The 23,059-nt window shown below is 42.3% G+C and overlaps 1 protein-coding gene across 1 annotated transcript; it reads right to left on the bottom strand.

Annotated features, from left to right (window-relative positions):
* Positions 1-17,807: 17,807 nt before the first annotated feature.
* Positions 17,808-18,929, bottom strand: LOC139718316 (uncharacterized). The gene has a single exon (XM_071629795.1). It carries the CDS (start codon positions 18,912-18,914, stop codon positions 17,808-17,810), a length of 1,107 nt encoding a protein of 368 aa, XP_071485896.1. The 5' UTR covers positions 18,915-18,929.
* Between the last annotated feature and the right edge of the window lie 4,130 nt (positions 18,930-23,059).

Genomic DNA, 23,059 nt, shown 5'->3' with positions numbered 1-23,059 from the left:
GTGTTTATGTGTGTATGTAAGGTGTGAGTGACTGTGTCCATCAGTGTGTAGCAGCTCAAATTTTCTCTGCCTTTCTCTGCTCCACAAGCTCTCTTCTCTCCTCTCCTTTCCGATCTCCCTCTCCCTTTCTTTTTCCTGCTCTTTTTTTCTCAGTCTCTCTGTGGCTAAACTGACCCTCTCCGGTTGTTTCATTTTCTCCTCAAACAATCAGTTTCCAGTTGTGGTTAAAACGGAAAAATTTAATTGCTCAGCCAACGACCTAAATTAAACAATAACGTAACTGGCATCTATGTTCATCACCATTATGTAGACCAAATACTGTACAGGTACTGTAAGGAACAGTGCAAAGTAATACTGAAGAACAGTATACTGAAGAAGCGGTAAAAACAAATGAAAGTAACATGAAACAAATGCCTACACATATAGGATATATAACATAAAAAATAAGAAACAATCACAAAAATCATAATCTGTGAAATCAACGCCATAGGCCTATTCATTAAAATTCAACAGACTACACTAAAAAGTATCGATTTCATTTTAGAAGACACAAAGTAAAAAAGCAAAACACTCTCATTCCAAATGAAATAATGAAATCATAATTCAATAACTTAGATATTCATCCCCTACACAAGATATCTCAGCTCATCAAAATTATTTAGACACGTATTTTTCCCCTACACAAGTTATCTCAGCTCATCAAAAATATTTAGACACGTATCGACTATAGCAGATTAAAAAACAAAAACATATCCTGAAACAAGGCTAATTTTTCAGGCGCCTGGCGTGGCGTTGTGTACACTTGACTACGTGTAGTCAACCTGACGTTACGTGTGCCTACCCCACGCGTAACGCGTGGTGGACTACGCGTAGCGCCAGGTACAACCACGCGTTACGCCAGGGTACACGTCGCGTAACGTGTACCCACGCGTCGCGTTACGCGTGCTTGACCACGCGTTACGTGACGTGTGGGTACGCGTAACGTGACGCGTGGGTACACGTAACGTCAGGTTAGGCACGTGTAGTTGTTTTGGACCACACGAGGTGTTTGAGAAACCTCACGTACTTCCAAAACCTTACGCGTGCCTGACCACACGTAACGCGTGGGTACACGTCACGTTACGTGTACCCACGCGTCGCGTAACGCGTGCCCCCACCACACGTAACGTGTGGTGGGGGCACGCGTAACGCCAGGTCGGGCTCGCCTATGGAATTTGTACAGTGAAGCCTGACCTGGCGTTACGCGTGCCCACACTACACGTTACGTGTGGCGTGGGCACGCGTTACGCGACGTGTGGGTACACGTAACGTGACGTGTACCCACGCGTTACGTGTGGTCAGGCACGCGTAGGTGTTTCGAGGTACGTGTAGTGACCTGACGCAGTGAGCCGTATGGCTTGCCATACCCACGCGTCGCGTAACGCGTGCCCCCACCACACGTATCGTGTGGTGGGGGCACGCGTAACGCCAGGTCGGGCTCGCCTATGGAATTTGCACATTGAAGCCTGACCTGGCGTTACGCGTGCCCACACCACACGTTACGTGTGGTGTGGGCACGCGTTACGCGACGTGTGGGTACACGTAACGTGACGTGTACCCACGCGTTACGTGTGGTCAGGCACGCGTAGGTGTTTCGAAGTACGTGTAGTGACCTGACGCAATGACCCGAACGGCTTGCCATATAATAGAAGTGCAGTGCGCCAAGAGGGTCGACTCTCTCGATTTTTCGTAGTACGCTCACGGGCATCTGTGCTAGCGCCATTTTAGGAAGCAAAGCTAGCTATAGCGGGCGTTTTTTTTTTTTTAACGTGACCCTAAATATGGAGAGGTACCTTTTTTTCGAGAGGCATCTTGTACAGAGTAAAAGAAGTACAGTACTTCGGACCTCATTACGGCATTTAGAAGCATCCTTCCTGCCGAAGAACGAAATATAAATGAAGAAACGCCCTTAACTACCAATCTGTAGCCCCTAAAATTTCGAGCTACTAGTAATGACGAAATAAGAGGAGTAAACCATGGTGTTTGATTATGCATGAGGGTGCTCACAGCTTCAGAGCCCTCTCTCTCTCTCTCTCACCTTCTCTCAACTCTTCTTTTGTTTAACGATGTATGCTAATATACCATGATTTTCCCTGGAACAACCAACAATTATCCATTCTACATAGTTTTTTTTTATTTTTTATTTTTTTTACAAACAAGCTGCAGAATACTTATTTTATTTCTTCTTTTGGGGTCACCAAGTTATCTTTATTTTAGTTGAACGAAGAGATTGAAGATTAATCGCCTTGGCTGCAATACATTGAAATCGTCTCTCTTTAAATGCGTATAATCTATATTATGAATAAATAAATAGTAAAATAAAAAGATAAATAAATAAATAAATGAATAAATATATCAAAAACATAACCTCCATGTCTGATCTGTGGACTTGTCTACGCTACTGCCCCATCCATCCCGTTGGAGCGTTTGGATTTTCTAAGTAGAAATTCAACAATCTTGGTGCCCATCTTGGTGGAATATTTGAATCTTTTTTTTTTTCAATCAAAGAGAGAAATTCTGGAGCAATGTGATTGGCTGATCGTGGTATCGGTCACCACTTGATCCACGTTGTGAGTCTTCACGATGAACTCTGAAGAGGTCGACATTGGGGCCCGCGGAAGGGGGGAGGTGCTTCCAGGATGTCTCCCTCCCACATGAGGGATTTTTTTTTGTACCAATATTATGCGGTTTGCTGCACATTTTCGTGGAATATTTGTATTTTTTAATAAAAAAGAGAAAATTCAGGGAAAATGTGAATTCGTTATATTCATGACCTGTACTATTATCCAGGATCGACATACGTACATGATGTATAAATATGGGAGTCTTCAATGTGTAAGCTTATGAGAGGTGGAGTATAAGGGGCTGGCGCTGGGCAGGGAGTCTAAGATGCATTTTCAGAATTAGAAATCAATGATGTGATGCACACCTTCGGTGGAATATTTGAGAAATTTAAATCAATAATAATCATGTAATAATTATTTTAACATCAGTTCACATGGCAGATACATATACAAGGTCCATTAATAGTGCTAAAAAAGGAAGATAAAATAAGTAAGTTTGTAAAATACTGGGGGATGATCGTCGGAAAAAATCCAGAGGACATGTCCCCCCCCCCCCCCCCCCCCCCCGAAAAAAACAAAAGGTACAGTGTATAAGGCCAAAAGAGCAGAAAGAGAGGGAGGGGAGGGAGGGAGGGAGAGATGTTTCGGTAGTGCCTACATGTACAGTATAGCAGTCAAACTTTGAGGAACAAATTTAAAAATGGGCATTTCAGCATTATTCTTTTTTTCTCATTTGCAGGCATAAGTGATGCTTAAAAACAGAATTTCGAGGTCTTAAACCAAGCTATTCCGCTGTTTGCCCCCTAAAAATGGTGAAAATGAAAGGGAGGCAGAATGCACTCCTAGTGGCCCAGAAAGAACGGAACACCTACGATCTTTAATTTCACCAATATTGTCGCAAATATGTCATTATTTTGCACAATATTGGGAAAGCCCTTCATTTCCCAATAGAATGACACCAAGTTCTTTAATATTCGTTAATGTGTTATGATTTTAGGACCATTTTTGTCAACCCTTGCAATTTTCAAAATGTGATCATTTTGCACTATCAGAGATGCCGAAACCAGCGAGAATTTGGCTTGCCATAGAACCAGTAGCATTCACATACAGTAATATTCACAATAGGCGTTTTCACATCAGCCCTATGTTTCTAAATAGCGCGCTAATATCAGACTTGGGAAATTAAAAAATATCTCGAGCTTGGATTTTCATCGGGCTGATGTGAAAACGCCTAATGACATACACATTATTCACAATGATAACGGACAATAACAATCACCTTCGGCCCAACATTCCACACCTGTTTACGTGTAAAGTTACGAGAGTAGACTCTCTTGGCGCACTTCTACGCTCTACGCTCTTTGGTACGTAATACATGTACGTACATATTGTACGTAGTTGTACACATAGAGTCCAGAGATTCCAGACCATAGCATACGCCGTGCGAAGCACGTCTTGCGATGTAGAATACAGCCAGGGGAGGGCTCAATCTAACATTGACAAAGTGATGAATACTACCCTACAGGTAAAACCCAGTAAACTGCCGGTTAACATACTGTACTGCCTTGTATGATACTCGTACCGACAAGGTTCCAAATACATTGTATTCAATTCCAACAGCTGCAACCGAACGCGAGCGAGCGGTCAGGTAAGCAGCAAAGTGAGCCATCGTATTACAGCAGTACAAGTGTACATGTACAGCTGCAGGCTCGCTCATCGGGGCCTCTGCTCTGCGGGTGTATGCGGCGCGGAGACGCGATGGTAGTGAAGTGATATTCGTCGTGTAATGTTTGCACGGTCAAGTTGAATGGTCGCACACCGTGGACAAAATCAATGAAAATAGAAGTGCAACCCATGAAATCTGAAACTAACCCAACCAAACAAACAAAAGATCAATAGATCTGACTTACCGAAGACTGTTTCCTAGCCTCCCCTCGCCCTCCTCTCTGACAGCTGCTCCCGCACCTTCGTCTGGTTCGGCTTCCGTCATTTCTGAAGCATCGATCACGGGCTCGAGCAAAATGCCGTCTTCAGACTCGTCATGATACGAGACATCGTACACAATGTAAGAATGAGAGCATTCGGATCCCGAGTCACTGTCGGATACAAGTACATCTGCTGTAGACGACGACGACAATGCCATTGTTCATTAATGACGCTGAAAGTTGTCAATTCAATTAGGTTGAATGTCTGGTGGTACAACTTCTAGTAGGTTACAACTCAATTTGTACGCAAGTTGACGGTGCGGTGGGTATACATTGTGGGGGAACGCGTGCACTGTACTGATCAGGTGAGCGTGCCATACCACGCAGCAGCAAAGGTCTACTGTGGTAGTGAAAATGGTTCGAACGTGTACGGTACTGTGCGTAAGCACAAGTGTCGCGGCACAAACTGTCGCCCCAGTAAGCACGGGGCGGCATGCAATTATGCAGGGAGCAGCTAGCCGACGGCACAAATTGTCGCCCCCCGCACAATTTTCTCGCCTTGTGCAGTTCCCAATTGTTGACCTCAATGGCGAAAATTTGTGCAGGTCAAATGAAACGTACAAAATGTAACTGCACAAATTGTCGTCGGTCGTTGTCTTTAAGCTGCAGATCTCGAAGACAATGCTCTTTGGGGCGGTTGCTCCTTTGTTTAATGTTATGCTTGGGTACCCGGGTGCACGGGGGGGGGGGGGGGGGGGAGGGCATGACTGAATGCGATGTGTGTGTGTTTGGGAGGGGGGTGGCTGCACGGTATATGTTGTGTATGGTGTGTAAGTGCGGATAATAATTTATGTGACGTGTGTATGTTTGTCCGCATAGCTGTGTGTATGTTTAAAGCAGTGACCTATTCTGGTTTAGAGTATGATAATACAGCTGTATCTGTGGAATCTGTGTGCATGCGTCGTGGTTGTATAGTGGTAGTGGTTTTATTTGTTTGGCTGTATGTATACGTATCATACGTTCGTGTGTCTGTGTGTGTTTGTATGTGTTTGAATGGTGCGTATGTGCAAGGAGGTATGAGAGAACCATAGAGATGTATAGTAGTACAGTGGCGGATCCAGAGGGGGCGCAACAGGCGCACGCCCCCCGCCCCCCTTTATTTTTCGTAAAAAAGAAAAGAAATAAAAAGAAAAACAATGAAATGAAACCCAGAAGTGGCACCAGAAATATTAGTCACGCCCCCACCCCCCCCCCCCCTTTACAGAATTCCTGGATCCGCCCCTGTAGTATATATCTCTATGGAGAGAACTCTTACCTCCTTGGTATGTGTGCTGGTGGTAGTAGTGGCTGTTCTTTGTGTGTTTGTGTGTGAGTATCTACGTATGTAATATGATGTATGAATGTTAATATGTACGTATGTGTGTATGGATGTAGGCCTATATACCTATGTATGTAGCATGTATGTGTATGTATGTATGCACATGTGTATGTATGTATGTATGTATGGATGAATGGATTTACCTATGTATGCAGCATATAGGTGTATCCCTAACGAAAAAGTCCTGTAGTATTCCTGTGGTAATTACCACAGGACGGTACCACAGGACAGTACCACAGGACAGTACCACAGGAAAGTACCACAGGACAGTACCACAGGAAAGTCCACAGGACAATACCACAGGAATTGTCCTGTGGTATTTTGGGACATACCACAGGACAGTACCACAGAAATTCCTGTGGTATTTTGGGACGTACCACAGGGCAGTACCACAGGAAAGTACCACAGGACCGGTACCACAGAACAGTACCACAGGACAGTACCACAGGAATTCCTGTGGTATTTTGGGACGTACCACAGGGCAGTACCACGGGGCAGTACCACAGGACTAGTACCACAGAACAGTACCACAGGAACTGTCCTGTGGTATTTTGGGACATTACCACAGGACAGTACCACAGGTCGATCATTACCACACAGCATTACCACAGGGCAGTACCACACAGCATTATATGGTACCACAGGAGTGTACCACACAGGATAGATCCAAAAAAAAATGGGAGAATTTTAGCCACATATCAAGGCATATTCCTGATAGGTGAGTGATGGATTTCAGGTGAAACATGGCCCTACTTAATAACCTGTCCTACTCCTAAACCTCTGAGAGTCTAATGGCCAAGTGCCATTCTAGTCCTATAATAGCTAGATCTATAGTCATATCCTATTCCTAGGTAGCCATCGACTCTATCAGTACATATATATATGGCCGTCTATCCGTAAAGCAGTAAGGCATGGTTACTAATTAGATTATACTTTATTATCAATATATGAAATTACACTTTCATAACAATATCTATGATATAAATTGGGAATAACATAAATAATTAGACAATCTTTCATAAAGTTCAAAGTAAGGCCCATCATTAATACTTTCTGTATTTTCTAAAATCTAGAGTGCTTTTTATGAATATTCATGAGCTATGTAAAAATTTGTACCACAGGAGTACCACGTCAGGAGTACCACAGAAGTCCTTATGAAATTCCTCATGCTTTACATCAGCACTTTCACTAAATAGGTAATATATACTGTAGGAGTATAGGACAGATTAAGTAATGGCAAATCAATTGCTATAATTCACAGCATAACTCATCTATCAATCAATTCTCGCTATCGCCAATGACGTAAAAAGTACCCGGATGTGGCTTTTTTTGTCAAGATCTAGTGCACTTGGTAGCAAGGGCACTTCCGGCGCTGGTCATAATTTGCAAAACGCTAGCGTGCGCGTACGTGTACCTTACCTATAGCGCAGCGCCGACCACGGATACTAGTACAGTAGGCCGCTGTACCGCCCGAGCCAGCGAGTGGCCAGGCCTGTCATACTCGTACACTGTAGTCCCCGCCATGCCGGCGGCCGGTATACGTGCCTTGCATTTCTAGCATGCACCATACCACTGCACGCAGCGCATAAGCTAACACATACCGGTACGGCGTACATCACAGATCAGTCATCTCTGCATACGCTGAAAATATGCTGGAAAATATTCACCCACCTGGATATACAGTATATCGTCATGGAATGCCCATCTTTTTTTTTCATATTTGTTCTCTGTAGAAATGTCGCGAACACTATCGGGAACAAACAGTGATCTCGAACTGATCCTGTCTCCGAAGCAATTTCTTCCAAGTAAGTACGTACAATGTACGTAGGCACTAGACCTACTACCTCTAGTGCTACTATAATACTCATACCACACTACTAGTAAGTCGCGCGTGCACGTACTGCGCTGTGGAGTCACCCGCAAACTTCACCCACGCGGCCACGTCACGTCTCGCATGCCAGTAAGGGTCCTATTTCTGCAGATTTTTTTCATTTATTGTCGTGCGAACAACACATGGCAGCTTCGCAGCAACAACCAATAGTCGTATTAACAGCAATTTCTTAAGAATGGAGAAATTTCAAATCATATCAAAGCTGTAATTCAAGTCGAGAAAACCGGAAGTACACGTAGAATACAGTCGGTTGTGTGTGTAAATAGCATTAGTCACGTATCACGCGCGTGCGAACGGAAGTGACTTTGCTACCGGACTATCCCATAATGCACCGTAAATGACGCTTAAATCAACATCCGGGTACTTTTTACGTCATTGGCGATAGCGAGAATTGAGGAATATTAATAGATGCTTTTTGTTTATATATTTTTGTTATTTCAGTTGGTTCTGCCTTACAATTTTCCTGTGTGGTACTCCTGTGTGGTACTGCTGTTTGATATTCTCCTGATGTGATAGTCCTCTGGTATGAAATGTTAAGAAAAAAAAAGAATATCCTTTGGTATTTTTCTGTGGTACTTCCTATTGTATATGTGTGGTATTGCTATGCAGGGCACGACTGTGTGATATTACGCATTTAATTTACTGTGTGGTACTTTTGTGTGGAACAGTACTATATGATCTTCCTGTGGGATTTTGGGACACATACCGCAGGAGTATCACAGGATTAGTTCCTGTGGTAATGTCCTGTGGTAATGTCCCAAAATACCACAGGACAGTTCCTGTGGTAATGTCCTGTGGTAATGTCCTGTGGTACTGTCCTGTGGTACGTCCCAAAATACCACAGGACAGTTCCTGTGGTACTCTCCTGCGGTATACGTCGAAAATTACCACAGGAATTCCTGTCGTACTGTCCTGTGGTACGTCCCAAAATACCACAGGACAAGTCGTGTGGTACTGTCCTGTGGTACTATCCTGTGGTATTTTCTTGTGGTGCTGTCCTGTGGTACTGCCCTGTGGTACGTCCCAAAATACCACAGAACAAGTCGTGTGGTACTGTTCTGTGGTACTATCCTGTGGTACTGTCCTGTGGTACGTCCCAAAATACCACAGGACAATTCCTGTGGTACTGTCCTGTGGTATGTTCCAAAATACCACAGGACAAGTCGTGTGGTACTGTTCTGTGGTACTATCCTGTGGTACTGCCCTGTGGTACGTCCCAAACTACCACAGGACAAGTCGTGTGGTACTGTCCTGTGGTACTATCCTGTGGTACTGTCCTGTGGTACTGCCCTGTGGTACTGTCCTGTGGTACGTCCCAAAATACCACAGGGCAATTCCTGTGGTACTGTCCTGTGGTACTGTCCTGTGGTATGTCCCAAAATACCACAGGACAAATCGTGCGGTGCTGTTCTGTGGTATTATCCTGCGGTACTGTCCTGTGGTACTGCCCTGTGGTACGTCCCAAAATACCACAGGACAAGTCGTGTGGTACTGTCCTGTGGTACTATCCTGTGGTACTGTCCTGTGGTACTACCCTGTGGTACTGTCCTGTGGTACGTCCCAAAATACCACAGGACAAGTCGTTCGGTACTGTCCTGTGGTACTATCCTGTGGTGCTGTCCTGTGGTACTGCCCTGTGGTACTGTCCTGTGGTACGTCCCAAAATACCACAGGGCAATTCTGTGGTACTGTCCTGTGGTACTGTCCTGCGGTATGTCCCAAATTACCACAGGACAAATCGTGTGGTACTGTCCTGTGGTACTATCCTGTGGTACTGTCCTGTGGTACTGCCCTATGGTACGTCCCAAAATACCACAGGACAAGTCGTGTGGTACTGTCCTGTGGTACTGTCCTGTGGTAATGCCCTGTGGCACTGCCCTGTGGTACGTCCCAAAATACCACAGGACAAGTCTTGTAGTACTACCCTGTGGTACTGTCCTGTGGTACGTCCCAAAATACCACAGGACAAGTCGTGTGGTACTGTCCTGTGGTACTATCCTGTGGTATTTTTATGTGGTGCTGTCCTGTGGTACTGCCCTGTGGTACGTCCCAAAATACCACAGAACAAGTCGTGTGGTACTGTTCTGTGGTACTATCCTGTGGTACTGTCCTGTGGTACTGTCCTGTGGTACGTCCCAAAATACCACAGGACAATTCCTGTGGTACTGTTCTGTGGTATGTCCCAAAATACCACAGGACAAGTCGTATGGTACTGTTCTGTGGTACTATCATGTGGTACTGTCCTGTGGTACTGCCCTGTGGTACGTCCCAAAATACCACAGGATAAGTCGTGTGGTACTGTCCTGTGGTACTATCCTGTGGTACTGTCCTGTGGTACTGCCCTGTGGTATTGTCCTGTGGTACGTCCCAAATACCACAGGGCAATTCCTGTGGTACTGTCCTGTGGTACTGTCCTGTGGTATGTCCCAAAATACCACAGGACAAATCGTGTGGTACTGTCCTGTGGTACTATCCTGCGGTACTGTCCTGTGGTACGTCCCAAAATACCACAGGACAAGTCGTGTGGTACTGTCCTGTGGTACTATCCTGTGGTACTGTCCTGTGGTACTGCCATGTGGTACTGTCCTGTGGTACGTCCCAAAATACCACAGGACAAGTCGTGTGGTACTGTCCTGTGGTACTATCCTGTGGTACTGTCCTGTGGTACTGCCCTGTGGTACGTCCCAAAATACCACAGGGCAATTCCTGTGGTACTGTCCTGTGGTATGTCCCAAAATACCACAGGACAAATCGTGTGGTACTGTCTTGTGGTACTATCCCGTGGTACTGTCCTGTGGTACTGCCCTGTGGTACGTCCCAAAATACCACAGGACAAGTCGTGTGGTACTGTCCTGTGGTACTATCCTGTGGCACTGTCCTGTGGTACGTCCCAAAATACCACAGGACAAGTCGTGTGGTACTATCCTGTGATACTGTCCTGTGGTATGTCCCAAAATACCACAGGACAATTCCTGTGGTACTGTCCTGTGGTATGTCCCAAAATACCACAGGACAAGTTGTGTGGTACTGTCCTGTGGTACTATCCTGTGGTAATTTCCTGTGGTACTGCCCTGTGGTACTGTCCTGTGGTACGTCCCAAAATACCACAGAACAAGTCGTGTGGTACTGTCCTGTGGTACTATCCTGTGGTACTTTCCTGTTGTACTCTCCTGTGGTCCGTCCCAAAATACCACAGGACAATTCATGTGGTACTGTCCTGTGGTACTGTCCTGTGGTACTTTCCTGTGGTAATGTCCTGTGGTACTGCCCTGTGGTACATGCCAGAGTACCACACGAGCCTGTGACACAGTACCACACAGTTCCTGTGTTAACATATATTTGTGTGGTACATTGTGTGGTACCGACCAGTACCACAGGGAGTACCACATGAGCCTGTAAAACAGTACCACACAGTTCCTGTGGTAACATTTATTTATGTGGTGCATTGTGTGGTACTGACAAGTACTACAGGGAGTACCCTACAAGCCTGTGGTACAGTACCACACAGTTCCTGTGGTAACATTACAAGTGTGTGGTACATTGTGTGGTACCGACAAGTTACCACAGGGAGTACCACAGGACTTTTTTTGTTAGGGTATGTATGTTGATACGAGTATGTATGCATGTATATACAAATGGATGGATGTACCGGTAGCATTTTATAATGTATATGTATCCATGTATGTGTGTGCGTCTTTTTCATTGTTTTTTTTTCCCCGAGCTTACTAGAAGCATGCTAAAAGTGAGGGGGAAAGGGATCACCTATAGCTGCGAAGTCTGTCCGCGTCCGTCGTCCGTCCGTCCGTCCGTCGTCTGTCCGTAACGCTACAAAAACTTGCTCATACCCTGTACAGGCCGGCTTCAATTTCAGTCAAACTTGGGGAGAAGGGCGGTTATACAAAGTTTCACATTTTACCGATCATGGAGGTCACATCAATGTCAAAGTTCACAGGCAGGGGTAATTATGTTTTTACTGTGCGTTTCTATCATGGTTCTTAACTTTTGATCTGTAGGTCCATTTGTAACCAAACTAGGATAGGAGAGGTCCCTTGGGAAGGTGAAGGTCACCATAAGGTCGAAGGTCACAAATAGGGGTCAACGAGCTTTTTGGGCCAAATGTTAAGTTTTTACTGCTTAATTGTTTCTATCATGGCTCACAACTTTTGATCCATATAGGTCTGTTTGTGACCAAACTTGGATGATAGATGTTCCTTGGAGAGTTGAAGGTAATTAGAAGGTCGGAGGTCAAAGGCAGGGGTCAACGAATTTTTTGTGGGGGCCCAATGTTAAGTTTTTATGACAAAGTATTGTATTATGGCTCATAACTTTTGATCAATACAGCTGTTTGTACCCGCACTTTAATGGTACAAATTTTGTATCTAGATGTCCCTCTGTGAGCTGGAGATCACCGTAGGGTCAAAGGTTATAGACAGAGGTAAATTAACTTTCAGGAGTCAGAAAAACGTAATATTTTGTGCGCGAGACACATTTTGGCGATCACCTTGTGTGTTCAAGCTTCTGTGTTTGTGCATGTGGACCAGTTTTTGCGTGTCGGCCCACACATAATGGCCCGAATTCACGAAGGTGGTACAATTGAAACCATGGTTTACACCATGGACAAAAACCATGGAGCGCAAAGTGTCACACGGAATATTTCGTTACAAAATTAATCATTTCGTCGACAAAATGATCGTGTCGTTAACATAATTATCATTTCGTGGACGAAATGTTCATATAGTTACAAAATTTTATCATTTCGTTACAAAATAATCATTTTATCGACGAAATGACTGATTTCGTAACGAAATATTCCGTGCGACACTTGGCGCTCCATGGTTTTTGTCCATGATTTAAACCATGGTTTCATTTGTACCACCTTCATGAATTCGGGCCAATGTGGGTATGTGTGTTGGTGAGTATGTGGGTATGTGATGTACACGTAGGCCTATGTGTTGAGGTGTTTGGTGACACATGTTTGTGGGCGAGATTTTGTGCCTGTATGGGTGTATATAGTGATCTGTGTGGTGTGGTGCACGTGAGTTATACAGTGCGTATCAAAAAAAAAAAAAAAACGCAACAAGATTTAATTTCGGATTTGTGAAGATTGCATTAACTTAATTTACACCAAAATGAATAGCAACATCTTACAGCCACATATCTCCTCTTTCTAATGATATCTTATTTATTCTTACACGGTCATGGATGGCTGAGTAATCATTCTTTTTGGACAATGGGTCAAATTGGACTTGGGACCAAGTTTCAGTTTCTGCATTTAACCATGGACGTACTTGTACAACGTTGTAGGTCATGATTTAACTATGACGTCGATTTTCGTAGAGAAAAGCTGAATGTCTAGGATGGACTTTGTGGAAACGGTTTGCTCCCATACAGGGCCCTCCTTCTTTGAAAACAACATGAACGGAAATGGATACTTACAAATTTTAAATGAACATGACGTGATTCCTGAATTAATGGAAAATTTTCTTGTGCAACAAAGGTGTGTGTTCAGACGCCTTTGGTGGGCCCATCGACTATAGTTGCAGTTAGAAACAGATTGGCTGAGGTATTTGGAAATCGGGTGACTTTTTTTTAATTACCTTGTATCATGATTTGGAGTGACCACCACGATCTCCGGATGTGACTTGTGACTTTTTTCTTTGGGGTTATTTCAAGAGCAAAGTGTCCATTGCTCCTCCACCTGACATTGCAACTCTGAGACAAAGAATCACTGATGAGCTTGAAGCTCTACGCCACCAAGCCCCAATGATTCACAGGGCTGTGCGTGAGATGGAGAAAAGAGCTAATCTAAATGTGGAAAGGAATGGTGGCCATGTTGAGGGGCATGGGATTTAATGTTAAAAAGAGATATCCGAAAGAAGACAAAGGTAAGTTGCGATTATTGAATTCATTATTCCATTTGTTATGTTAATTTCTGGTGCATTGATTCTTGCAGTGTCTAAACTTGGTCCCAAGTCCAATTTGACCCATTGTCCAAAAAGAATGATTACTCAGCCACCCATGACCGTGTATGAATAAATAAGATATCATTGGAAAGAGGAGATATGTGATTTTAAGATGTTGCTACTCACTTTGATGCAAAGTTAACATGATCTTCACAAATTTGAAATAAAATCTTGTTGCGTTTTTTTTTTTGATACGCACTGTATACGTAAGTATATGTGTGTTGTGTGAGAGCGATCGTGTGTCTGCGTAAGCACGTGGCAGATAGAAGGAACGAAACATTCAAATGACACAATCCCCACCACACGCACACCACTGCATCACGCGCGCGCACACACACGCACACACACACACACAAAAGGTAAACTTAACACTTGCTCATAGAACCACCCCTCTCCATCAGCTGTTGCTAACCCCGCTAAAACACAAACACACGCAAACGCACACACACACACACACACACACACACTTCAACACACACATACCCCCCATTCACGTTTACATCCGCCTTCACACAAATCCCTCCACACAAACACCAGAACACACCAGACTCACACACATACACATATTTTGTTTACTTTTTACCACGACTGGTTAGTATGGATGTCGTCATGTAGATTATGACTGTGTTGGTATTCCAATGCCTATTATGTCAAGAATGATATTATCCCAAAAATATGCTTCGAGGGCGGGCGACAATCAATTTTGTGCTGTCAGCCTTCTGCATAAATTGTTGCCCGTTTCAGGAGGCGACAATTTGTGCAGGGGCGACAATTTGTGCTGCAACAAGTTTTTAAAAAAAAATCAAACTTGACTAGGTACGTATAGTTGATATTGTGAAGAAAAAGAAACAACACACGACTTGCACCTAGGCACGCAACCAGCAAGAAACATTACTGCAAATGAATAACAAGTTACTTTACAAGCACCGTCTTTTAATAGTTGGGAATGTCGTTTCGTAAAACCAGTCAAAAGTGTACTGCTTGACAGTGAACGCCTCATTCACTGTGTTTCACAAAAATAATTTATCGCGATTTCCCGTCTCACAGCACTTTCACATATATGTGACAAAGATTGTCAAAAATAGAGTACGCATGAATACTTCAATAAGACACTTGTTGATAGAATAGCACGCGTTGTGTTAAATAACTTGTCAGTATAGGGAGCAGCGCAGTAATTGCCAATTGGAAAGCTGGCTTGTTACTACCATACAGGAGGCAGGTCATAACATGTATTTAACAAATAGGCCCTATAGTATGATATAAAACTTTCAAAGGACGTTCCTTGTGAAAAGAATAGAATTTAAATCGCAACTTTGATTTGACCTGTAACCGTTCAATAAGTGTTTTTAAATGCGTGTCATACATGATTGAATGAAACATAGATCTTACACGTTCTATACAATGCAACGTACAGAGAGTATTTAATATCAAATGTAAATGTTTAGTATGACCTCAAGATCTTCTTAGCTCTTTCCTGTTAAACACAAGGCCCATGCCATTTTGATAGCATCTTATTTGGAACGTTCACTTGAAGAAGTTTGTTGCAAAAAAAAAAATCCATTCTTTATCAATTAAGATATTTCGATTTAAGCTGGTATGATATAGAAAACAGTAAAAAAAAAAAAGGGATCATTCATAACGTCAAACGTATATTCCTTCTCATGTAGCAAGTGAGATATCACTGGAAAGTTTTACTTTGATGGTGGACTTACTTTTAACTGTTTAAAGATGATGCTTACTCCGTTTGGTATAAAGCTCTTCACTTGTCAATTTTTGATATACCAAAACCAAATCCTTTCATTGTCATCTCTGATCAACTATCAAATTGTTTTTCTTTCGCGCCTTCGCAACTCATAGTACTTAAAATTTTATCAGCAAAACATTCAATGCAGAGGATCATCTCATCGAGTTCATCATTTTCTTACCAATTTGTCTTACCCAACACCTGTTGTTGGCTTGTTTGAAGAAAATCAGTATTGATCTAAACCGAACTCTAACTCAGAAAATCTCTGAAAAGAAACATTTTTAGCACGATTCGTCGATTTCATAATTTCCTGGATCTTGGTTCAGAGACGCTGTCAGATTCTAAAATTACGATCCACCACTCTTAAAGATATTGATATGAAATCATTAATTGGGCTTTCATAATAGCTGGAGCAACTGAAAAAGAATAAGTCATGCCGTGCTCTGGGGCCCGTTTCATAATACTTGTCTTCAGTGACAAGTTGTCATAGATGTGACAAGCTACAGAAATCCTTGCATCTGATTGGCTGAGAGCAAATTTATCATAGAAATGTGGCACTTGTCACTGGTAACAAGTTTTATGAAACGGGCCCCTGAACTTGATTATTACAGAATAAAAAAAAAATGACGACAGATAGAAGGACGCCCTACTTGGACCATTATGTGATATGGCGTGCCAACTATATTTGACATTATCGAAAAGGAATAAGCCAGTTCACAGTTAGTACTAGTCTGCAATGACCTCTTCGACCACAGACTTTGCAAAACATGGCATAGTCTTCAACAAGAGCAGTTGAAAGCAGCCATGCAGGAAGAGGTAATTTACATGCCAGTGCTGCATGAATGGCTTTTGTTAATGTTGCTGAAAAGAATGCACATTCTCCTGTACATACAAATTTGCACCTGGTTCATTTATATAACACATTTGTCGTGAAGCCCTATCTATGTTTTGAATACCTCAGTTGCAAATCCATTTCAAGAGAAGGTCTGCAGTGACCTTTATCTGCACATGTTCAGATTGGAACTAATTGCCATTTCGAATAATTCAGTCTCCACAGTGACCTCGATGAAAGGTCAAATGGCAAGTTCGATATTCCAGCAAATATTGTAGGAGTGGCAAGACAAAATGGTGATAGTTCACTATCATCTTCATGATAACGATACTACGACAATGTCGAGACTTTTGTTGTGTACCTGGATTGATATCCTAAAACAATGCAATCCTCATTATTATTATCATCAGCACCACCATCATTAAATACAATCTTGTGAGTATAGGTACTCTTCTACACCCTCTCGACATCCCTCGCTCCTTCTCTCCCTCTCTCCCTTTAAGTCTTTTTCTCCCTCTTTTCCTTTCACTATCTTTTCCCTCTTTTTGTAATTTGTAACATTAAACATTCCCCTCAATAACTCCTTGAGGAATGAATACAATCCTTACAAAATGTCTACGAAAAAAAGAAAAAATAATAATTACACGTGTTTGCCAACAAAAGTACACATTAAGACAAGACTGCAATATTACATCATTGATTTGCGACTGATACATGTACGGGAAGACCTTCCACATAGCACGAGTAAGTTTTTATACTGTCTGAAAGGCAAGAAGTTTGATTTTTGCTGCGATACAGCAAGCACTTATGAAGAGTGGTAAGCACACGAGAAAGGAAACAAAGAGTCCAGAGCTGCGAAAAATATTGCACTTGGTACGGCGGTATGGTGCATTGTGAGATGCGGCATAACGCTTTGAGGATGAGCCGTTATATTTCGCGTCAACCAACTGGGCATTATAGTTAGAAAGTAGTAAGCGCTTTTATAACGCTCTTAAGAACAAGCAAAGGTTTACATAATAATATGCAGATGTGATGAAAGTTATAATCGCGTCGGTAAATTGTTCAAATTGGCCGGAAGAGTTGATGATGGACTCATGAATCACTCTATTTGAAAACTGAATGATGATTATATTCTTATTTACAAAAATTGCGTCGATGCTAATCCATTTTTTTTTTTCTTAACGATATTTCTCCTACAGTGTCGTTCATAATAATAATAGTAATAATGATTGGCTTCCGTAAGTAGTGGAATACAAATATTTGATTTATGCAGTGATGGCGAACTGCAATGACGACGACACATGATTTGAGGAGAGAAATAAATCCCCTCTTTGAATTCATGGCTGCAAGTAATGTCGGCTCTCATGAAATGTGGATTCATTAACAAAGAATTGACAACTTCAGCAGATTGGATTTACGTTTGTAGTTTCAAATACTGATTACTGGAGTCCTTAATCACACCATATAATGATCATCCATGAAAGATATCTGGTCCGTTTAAGCCAGAGAGTCCAATAGTTTTATAGCTCTTATCCCCGACAAGTGTGTTGAGTCCGTAGTGGTCAGTGGTAGCGCTTGCTGGAGAGTACATACTTGTGGTGCTCGTAACATCACTGACTGCAGCTATGTCCGTGTAGGGAGTGTAGAGGGAATTCCCCGCTGGAAAACCCATAGACTCGTGCGGAGGGAACGTAAGAGGGCGCTGTGCGTATTTTTCGGCCGTGGTCGTCAGAGCGGGAGGTGGTGACGTCTGCTGGTATTGGCAACTAAAACTAGAATTCGACGCCGAGTTTGAGGTGGAGACTGCAGCATCGAACTGGCGGTGGTAAAGTTCTTGGGGGGATCCGCAGTAACCGTCTGTTGGTAGAAACCGCTGCTGTAATGGCGTTCCACCGGTATTGGGGAGACCCGATGAGTTGAAGTTCTCGTCGATTCTGTGCGACGCGGAATTAGACAAATCATAGCCGTAGCTGTCGGTCATACTGTTCATGGAGGCACCCGTCGACCAGGCTCCGTAGGGCGATGTCTGATCATCTGGAAGAAGAGTTCGCGGATTTAGCTGCATGGCTCCGGCAACGAGATTTGTTGTTGGTTGAGACAGACCACGTGACAGAGTTTGTGCGAATGTGACGGTGTCGGGAACCATGCCTGTACGGAGAATATCGGAGAGAGCCGTGATGTAGTTCTTCGCTAGTCGAAGCGTTTCTATCTTCGAAAGTTTTTGCGTGGACGAATAGCAGGGCACAACCTTACGCAAATGATCCAGCGCGTCGTTCAGTCCGTGCATGCGATTCCTCTCGCGTGCGTTCGCTTTAAGCCGCCTTTGTTTGAATTTCTGGATGCGCGCCTTGGTCATTTTCTTTTTCTTAGGGCCGCGTTTCTTCGGCGGCGGCTTCTCCCCATTTTCCGTTGTCGCCGCCTTGCTGCTCTTGCGCCCTCTCTTCCCTCCCTTCTGGGCTGCTTGCGCCACGGCGGGCTTTTCCTCGAGCGCGCCCTCAATGTCGGCATCGTCGCCACTTTCCGATTCGGGTACGAACTCGAGCATGACGTCGTCCAGGTCATGCAGATTAGGTCCCATCTCACTGGGCTCTCGTTTGATCACGTTGGCAGCAGTCCGCAAGTTGTGAAAATTAGATTCTGTGAAGGTAACAAGACATCGAAATGATTAGATAATAATGTTGTCTTCAATTTTATGTTTACAATGCATGCAACCTCACATGTCACTAGTTCCATAGAATAGCAATTGTCTGGCTTCGGCAGGTGTGTGGTTGTGACGATAATTGAATTTGTCATTTGCCATGATACTCGAATCAAACAATGCATTGACAAATCACATGAGACTTCTTGCACAGAACTGAAGATTCTGAATTAAAACCTTCCGCCACAAGACCCCTCTCCCTTTCGGTTTTGTTTATATGACTTCAGTCTGTTCATAAATGCTATAATTATATCAAGTTGTCCACAGCAAACACTGTGAAATAAATTTTACAATTTATTTATTCAAGATTTCATGCGTGTTCACAAAATAGGAGTGCATACAAAATGTATGCAAGTACATCTCATATAGCCAAGACAGAATATATACAATAAATATACATTGATAAGAAGCAGTTACAGGATAGTATACAGCTCCACTAAGATAGCTACATTATTCAAGGTAACGAACACGCAAAGGAATTGCAACATAAGCTTAAAGCTTGAAAATCGTTGCAACCCCCGTGCACACAATCTATATGCTTGCAAATAGTTTAAATGATACTTGATAGGAGCTGGGGGGGGGGGGGTATTTACAAAGAGAGCATGGGAACATGAGGGGGGAAGGAATGCATGTGTGGTGCCTATTTGTCCTGTCGGACATTGACAAGAGAGAGCAAGAAACAGTTTAAAGTGTCAAATCATTATAAGCAAATTATACTGATTAAATTGTTTAAATTTCTCATAAATCCCATTCAAATGTCGATTTCAGGGGAAATATATGATCACAGCATGTTTTGGTAATGACATGTACTACCATGTTTGTGTCATTACTACTAAGTTATTCTTCTACAACTGCTTCTACTACTACTACTACTACGACGACGACGACGATTTAGACTACTACCTGTACTACTAATTGACTGAGGCATCCGAGATACGATGCCTTGACAAAATATCTCTGTCCATCTTCCATCTTCAGTGTTTGTATGTCAGCTATTTCCTGCCAGATACCTTCATTATCATAATAAAAATTCATACCATAAAAAAGGGGGAAAAAGATCGAGAGAGGAAAGACTGAAAAAGCCTTTCTACTGGACTGCCAGCAAGCATTCTTGCACTAAAAAAAAAGCATGCAAGGAAAACATGCGAATTTCAGAAAGTACGCCATCTGTCGTCAACAAGCTGCCTCGCATGTTTCTCGCACTCAACGCTTTGTTCGTAGGTACGACGTGGAGCCGTCTGTATGTATCGTTGGTGATGGTGGTCTTTCATTTTGACATTTCCGAAGCAAAAAACGTGAAATAGAGGTAGTGACTCTGTACCGAGTTTGCTTCATTATTCTACCTCAATATATCAAATAAGATTTCTCTGGTTGATGGTGAGATTCAATGAGGGAAGTTGCAGTACATCTGTAGACGATTTTACAGACTATTATTTTTACATCTTATCCAATGTTATCCGCGTTCTTTCCGTGATTTATAGTTACACATAAGAATTAGTTAACTATGATGATTTTTTATAGTTACTAGTATGATATCAACTTCAATAGCCAATTGTGTTATATTGAATTATTATTTTTTTGTTTTCGCAGTGATTTTTTAAAATCTTTTTTTTTCTTTACGTTGAAGAAATAATTAGATGAATTGAAACCATATTTGAACAGAACGGCCATATATGTTATAGTCAAGTAGAAAAAATAAAAATTAAAATATATTAATTTTCTGTCCATATCCACACTATTGCAAGGTGGTAATCTTTTTTCTTCAGTAACTGAAAGAATGAAGGAAATTCAAAATATGAAAATTGATTATTGGTTTATTAGATTGTTATTTGAGGTGCGTATCTAAAAATATTATGGTGATACGCATTATCGTGGGATTTGTTTAACGTTTTTGGCACTAAATCCTTTTTGTATCTTACTGTATATAAATGCAAAAACTCTATTTTGCTTCTTTAATATCAAAGAACTTTTTATTTTCCTTTTCGCAAGATGACCAATTTTGGAAGAAAGCGCTAATAGGCCTAAGTACCTTCATATGCATCCATGGCTGTTTCACCCAGCAGAGTGTATGAACAGCAGAACACTTTCCGACTTGCAATATATTCGCAATGGCAAAAATAACCCCCAAATATTGCCATAGTCTGTCTGACTCAGTAGCCTAAAGTACCGTGACACGATAAAGCAGTCCTTTAGGCGTCAATATACTAACAGTGCGGAGAAGCGTTTTAAGCCAACTGTCGCATAAGTTTGCCATTACCTATACTCGTCAACCCGTTACCACTCTCTCCCTTCCCCCTGTCCGCCAAAACCATCACCACCACCACCCTTTTTCGTCCATTACCTTGTTTCGTTATCATGCCCTGCACCTACCCTACTCCACCCATGTTCCCACTCGCGAACACCCAGCTCCAAAGTGACGCCATCTAGGAGGCAAGAGTAGCCCGAATATAACGGGCAGAAAGATTCATTTCACCGCCCGTGGGCCGATACAGCATTGCATCACGGTTTTCAGAAAAAAAATGTCCCCCCCCCCAAAAAAAAAAAAAAAAAAAAAGTGAAAAAGTGAAAAAAAATGGAGTACGAAAAGAAAGGGATGGAAATAAAAGTGGCTTACACCGAGGGAAAACAATAATATTTTATGCACTTGAATGAATGAGAGAAAAGGATAGAAAGTAAGAAAGAGAGAGGGTTAGAAAAGAGTCAAAATACTCTTAACCGTCCAATCCTGTGAAAGCGCGAAGAAGCACAGAGTCATTAAAACGTGGCCTGTTATACCAATTCAAACAGAGGGGTAGACGGGGGCTTCACTTCGCGCCATATGTTCACATTTTTGTAGTTAATTACAATGCGAAACGCTTCATTTTCCGCCCGCTCCAGCCCGATAGCTCCCGTTGGCTTGAATGTCTCCACAAAAGCGATATTTTGGGGGGCGCATTTTGCATTTTAATCCCTTCCACTTAGCCCACTGGATCTACTTAAGAGAATTATGGCCAGCACCATTGAGTTTAGAGCACGTCATTTTGTTTGCCCTTTCTTGCGACTAAAGCATTCTCCGCACCTTCTCCCTAATTGAATAAAAACATTGATTTCATTTTCTTCTCTCAGTTTTCCTTCTCATTATAATTGTTATTATACAAATATGTAAGGAAATAGGTTCACATGTCTGTGTGAATGTATGTATATTTGCGAACATTATGCACTTATATCTTGACGGATTCTTGTACATAATTTGCTTACATCGTTGAATCATGAATCAATTAACTGAACACTCCCTGTTCATTAACATTAGTCGTGACTTATCGTGGGTTTTTTTTCCTCTGTTAATAATGTTCTTAAACTAACTTACTTACAACCACTACCAAATTCTATACTCGTCTTGCAAAGTAATGTGTAATGTGTAAGCCCGTTTGTGATGGGTCTCTCTTCGGGCAATATCACACATTTCTTACAGATCCAGACCAGAGTGTACTTAGAATTTGAGTGGGCCTGTTTGCACAATAACTTATTTGAATTTGTCTTGAGATTCAAGGCTGGACTTTAGAGTGTTGGCATTGGTTAAAATGGAGAGGACTAGATTAATTTGCCTATTTTGCTCATCCGCATCTTCAATTCTTTGATAATCTTCACATATAGAGAAGACAAACGACTTTTTCAAAATGTTCATTTTACTTTTCAGAGTAACGCCCGACCATCATTTTTGTAACGGCCAAAGAAACACTTATTCGTCCTTTGTTTTGCTGGCCACACTATTTTTTTTTTTTTTTTTTTTGCTCTTGAATGTGTAAATATTGATAATGTTGCCCTTGATTAGATCACAAATGATCTTTCGTAAAATGAATAAGAAAAGTCCAATGAAAAAGTGTTAAATAACATGATAATTGTGGTATAAGATATTACATGTATTACAAGAAATGCAAAGACTGAAAATGGAGAAACGAAATAAGGTGGCTGTTATTGAAAATGATCAGCTGATCATCAGTCATCTTTCAAAAGTACAACTGGATTTGAAAGAACATTCAGGCCGT

The sequence above is a fragment of the Diadema antillarum genome, unplaced genomic scaffold (assembly GCF_040938485.1).
Source record: "Diadema antillarum isolate AM-2024a unplaced genomic scaffold, OU_Dant_1.0 scf00000093, whole genome shotgun sequence".
In the NCBI taxonomy this organism is placed as follows: domain Eukaryota; kingdom Metazoa; phylum Echinodermata; class Echinoidea; order Diadematoida; family Diadematidae; genus Diadema; species Diadema antillarum.
Note: the sequence above shows the minus strand (reverse complement) of the source record. Positions and strands in the feature narration are given on the sequence as shown.

Bases quoted from the DNA above. Each gene is read 5' to 3' on its own strand.
- LOC139718316 (XM_071629795.1), bottom strand. From the start codon at position 18,914: ATGGGACCTAATCTGCATGACCTGGACGACGTCATGCTCGAGTTCGTA.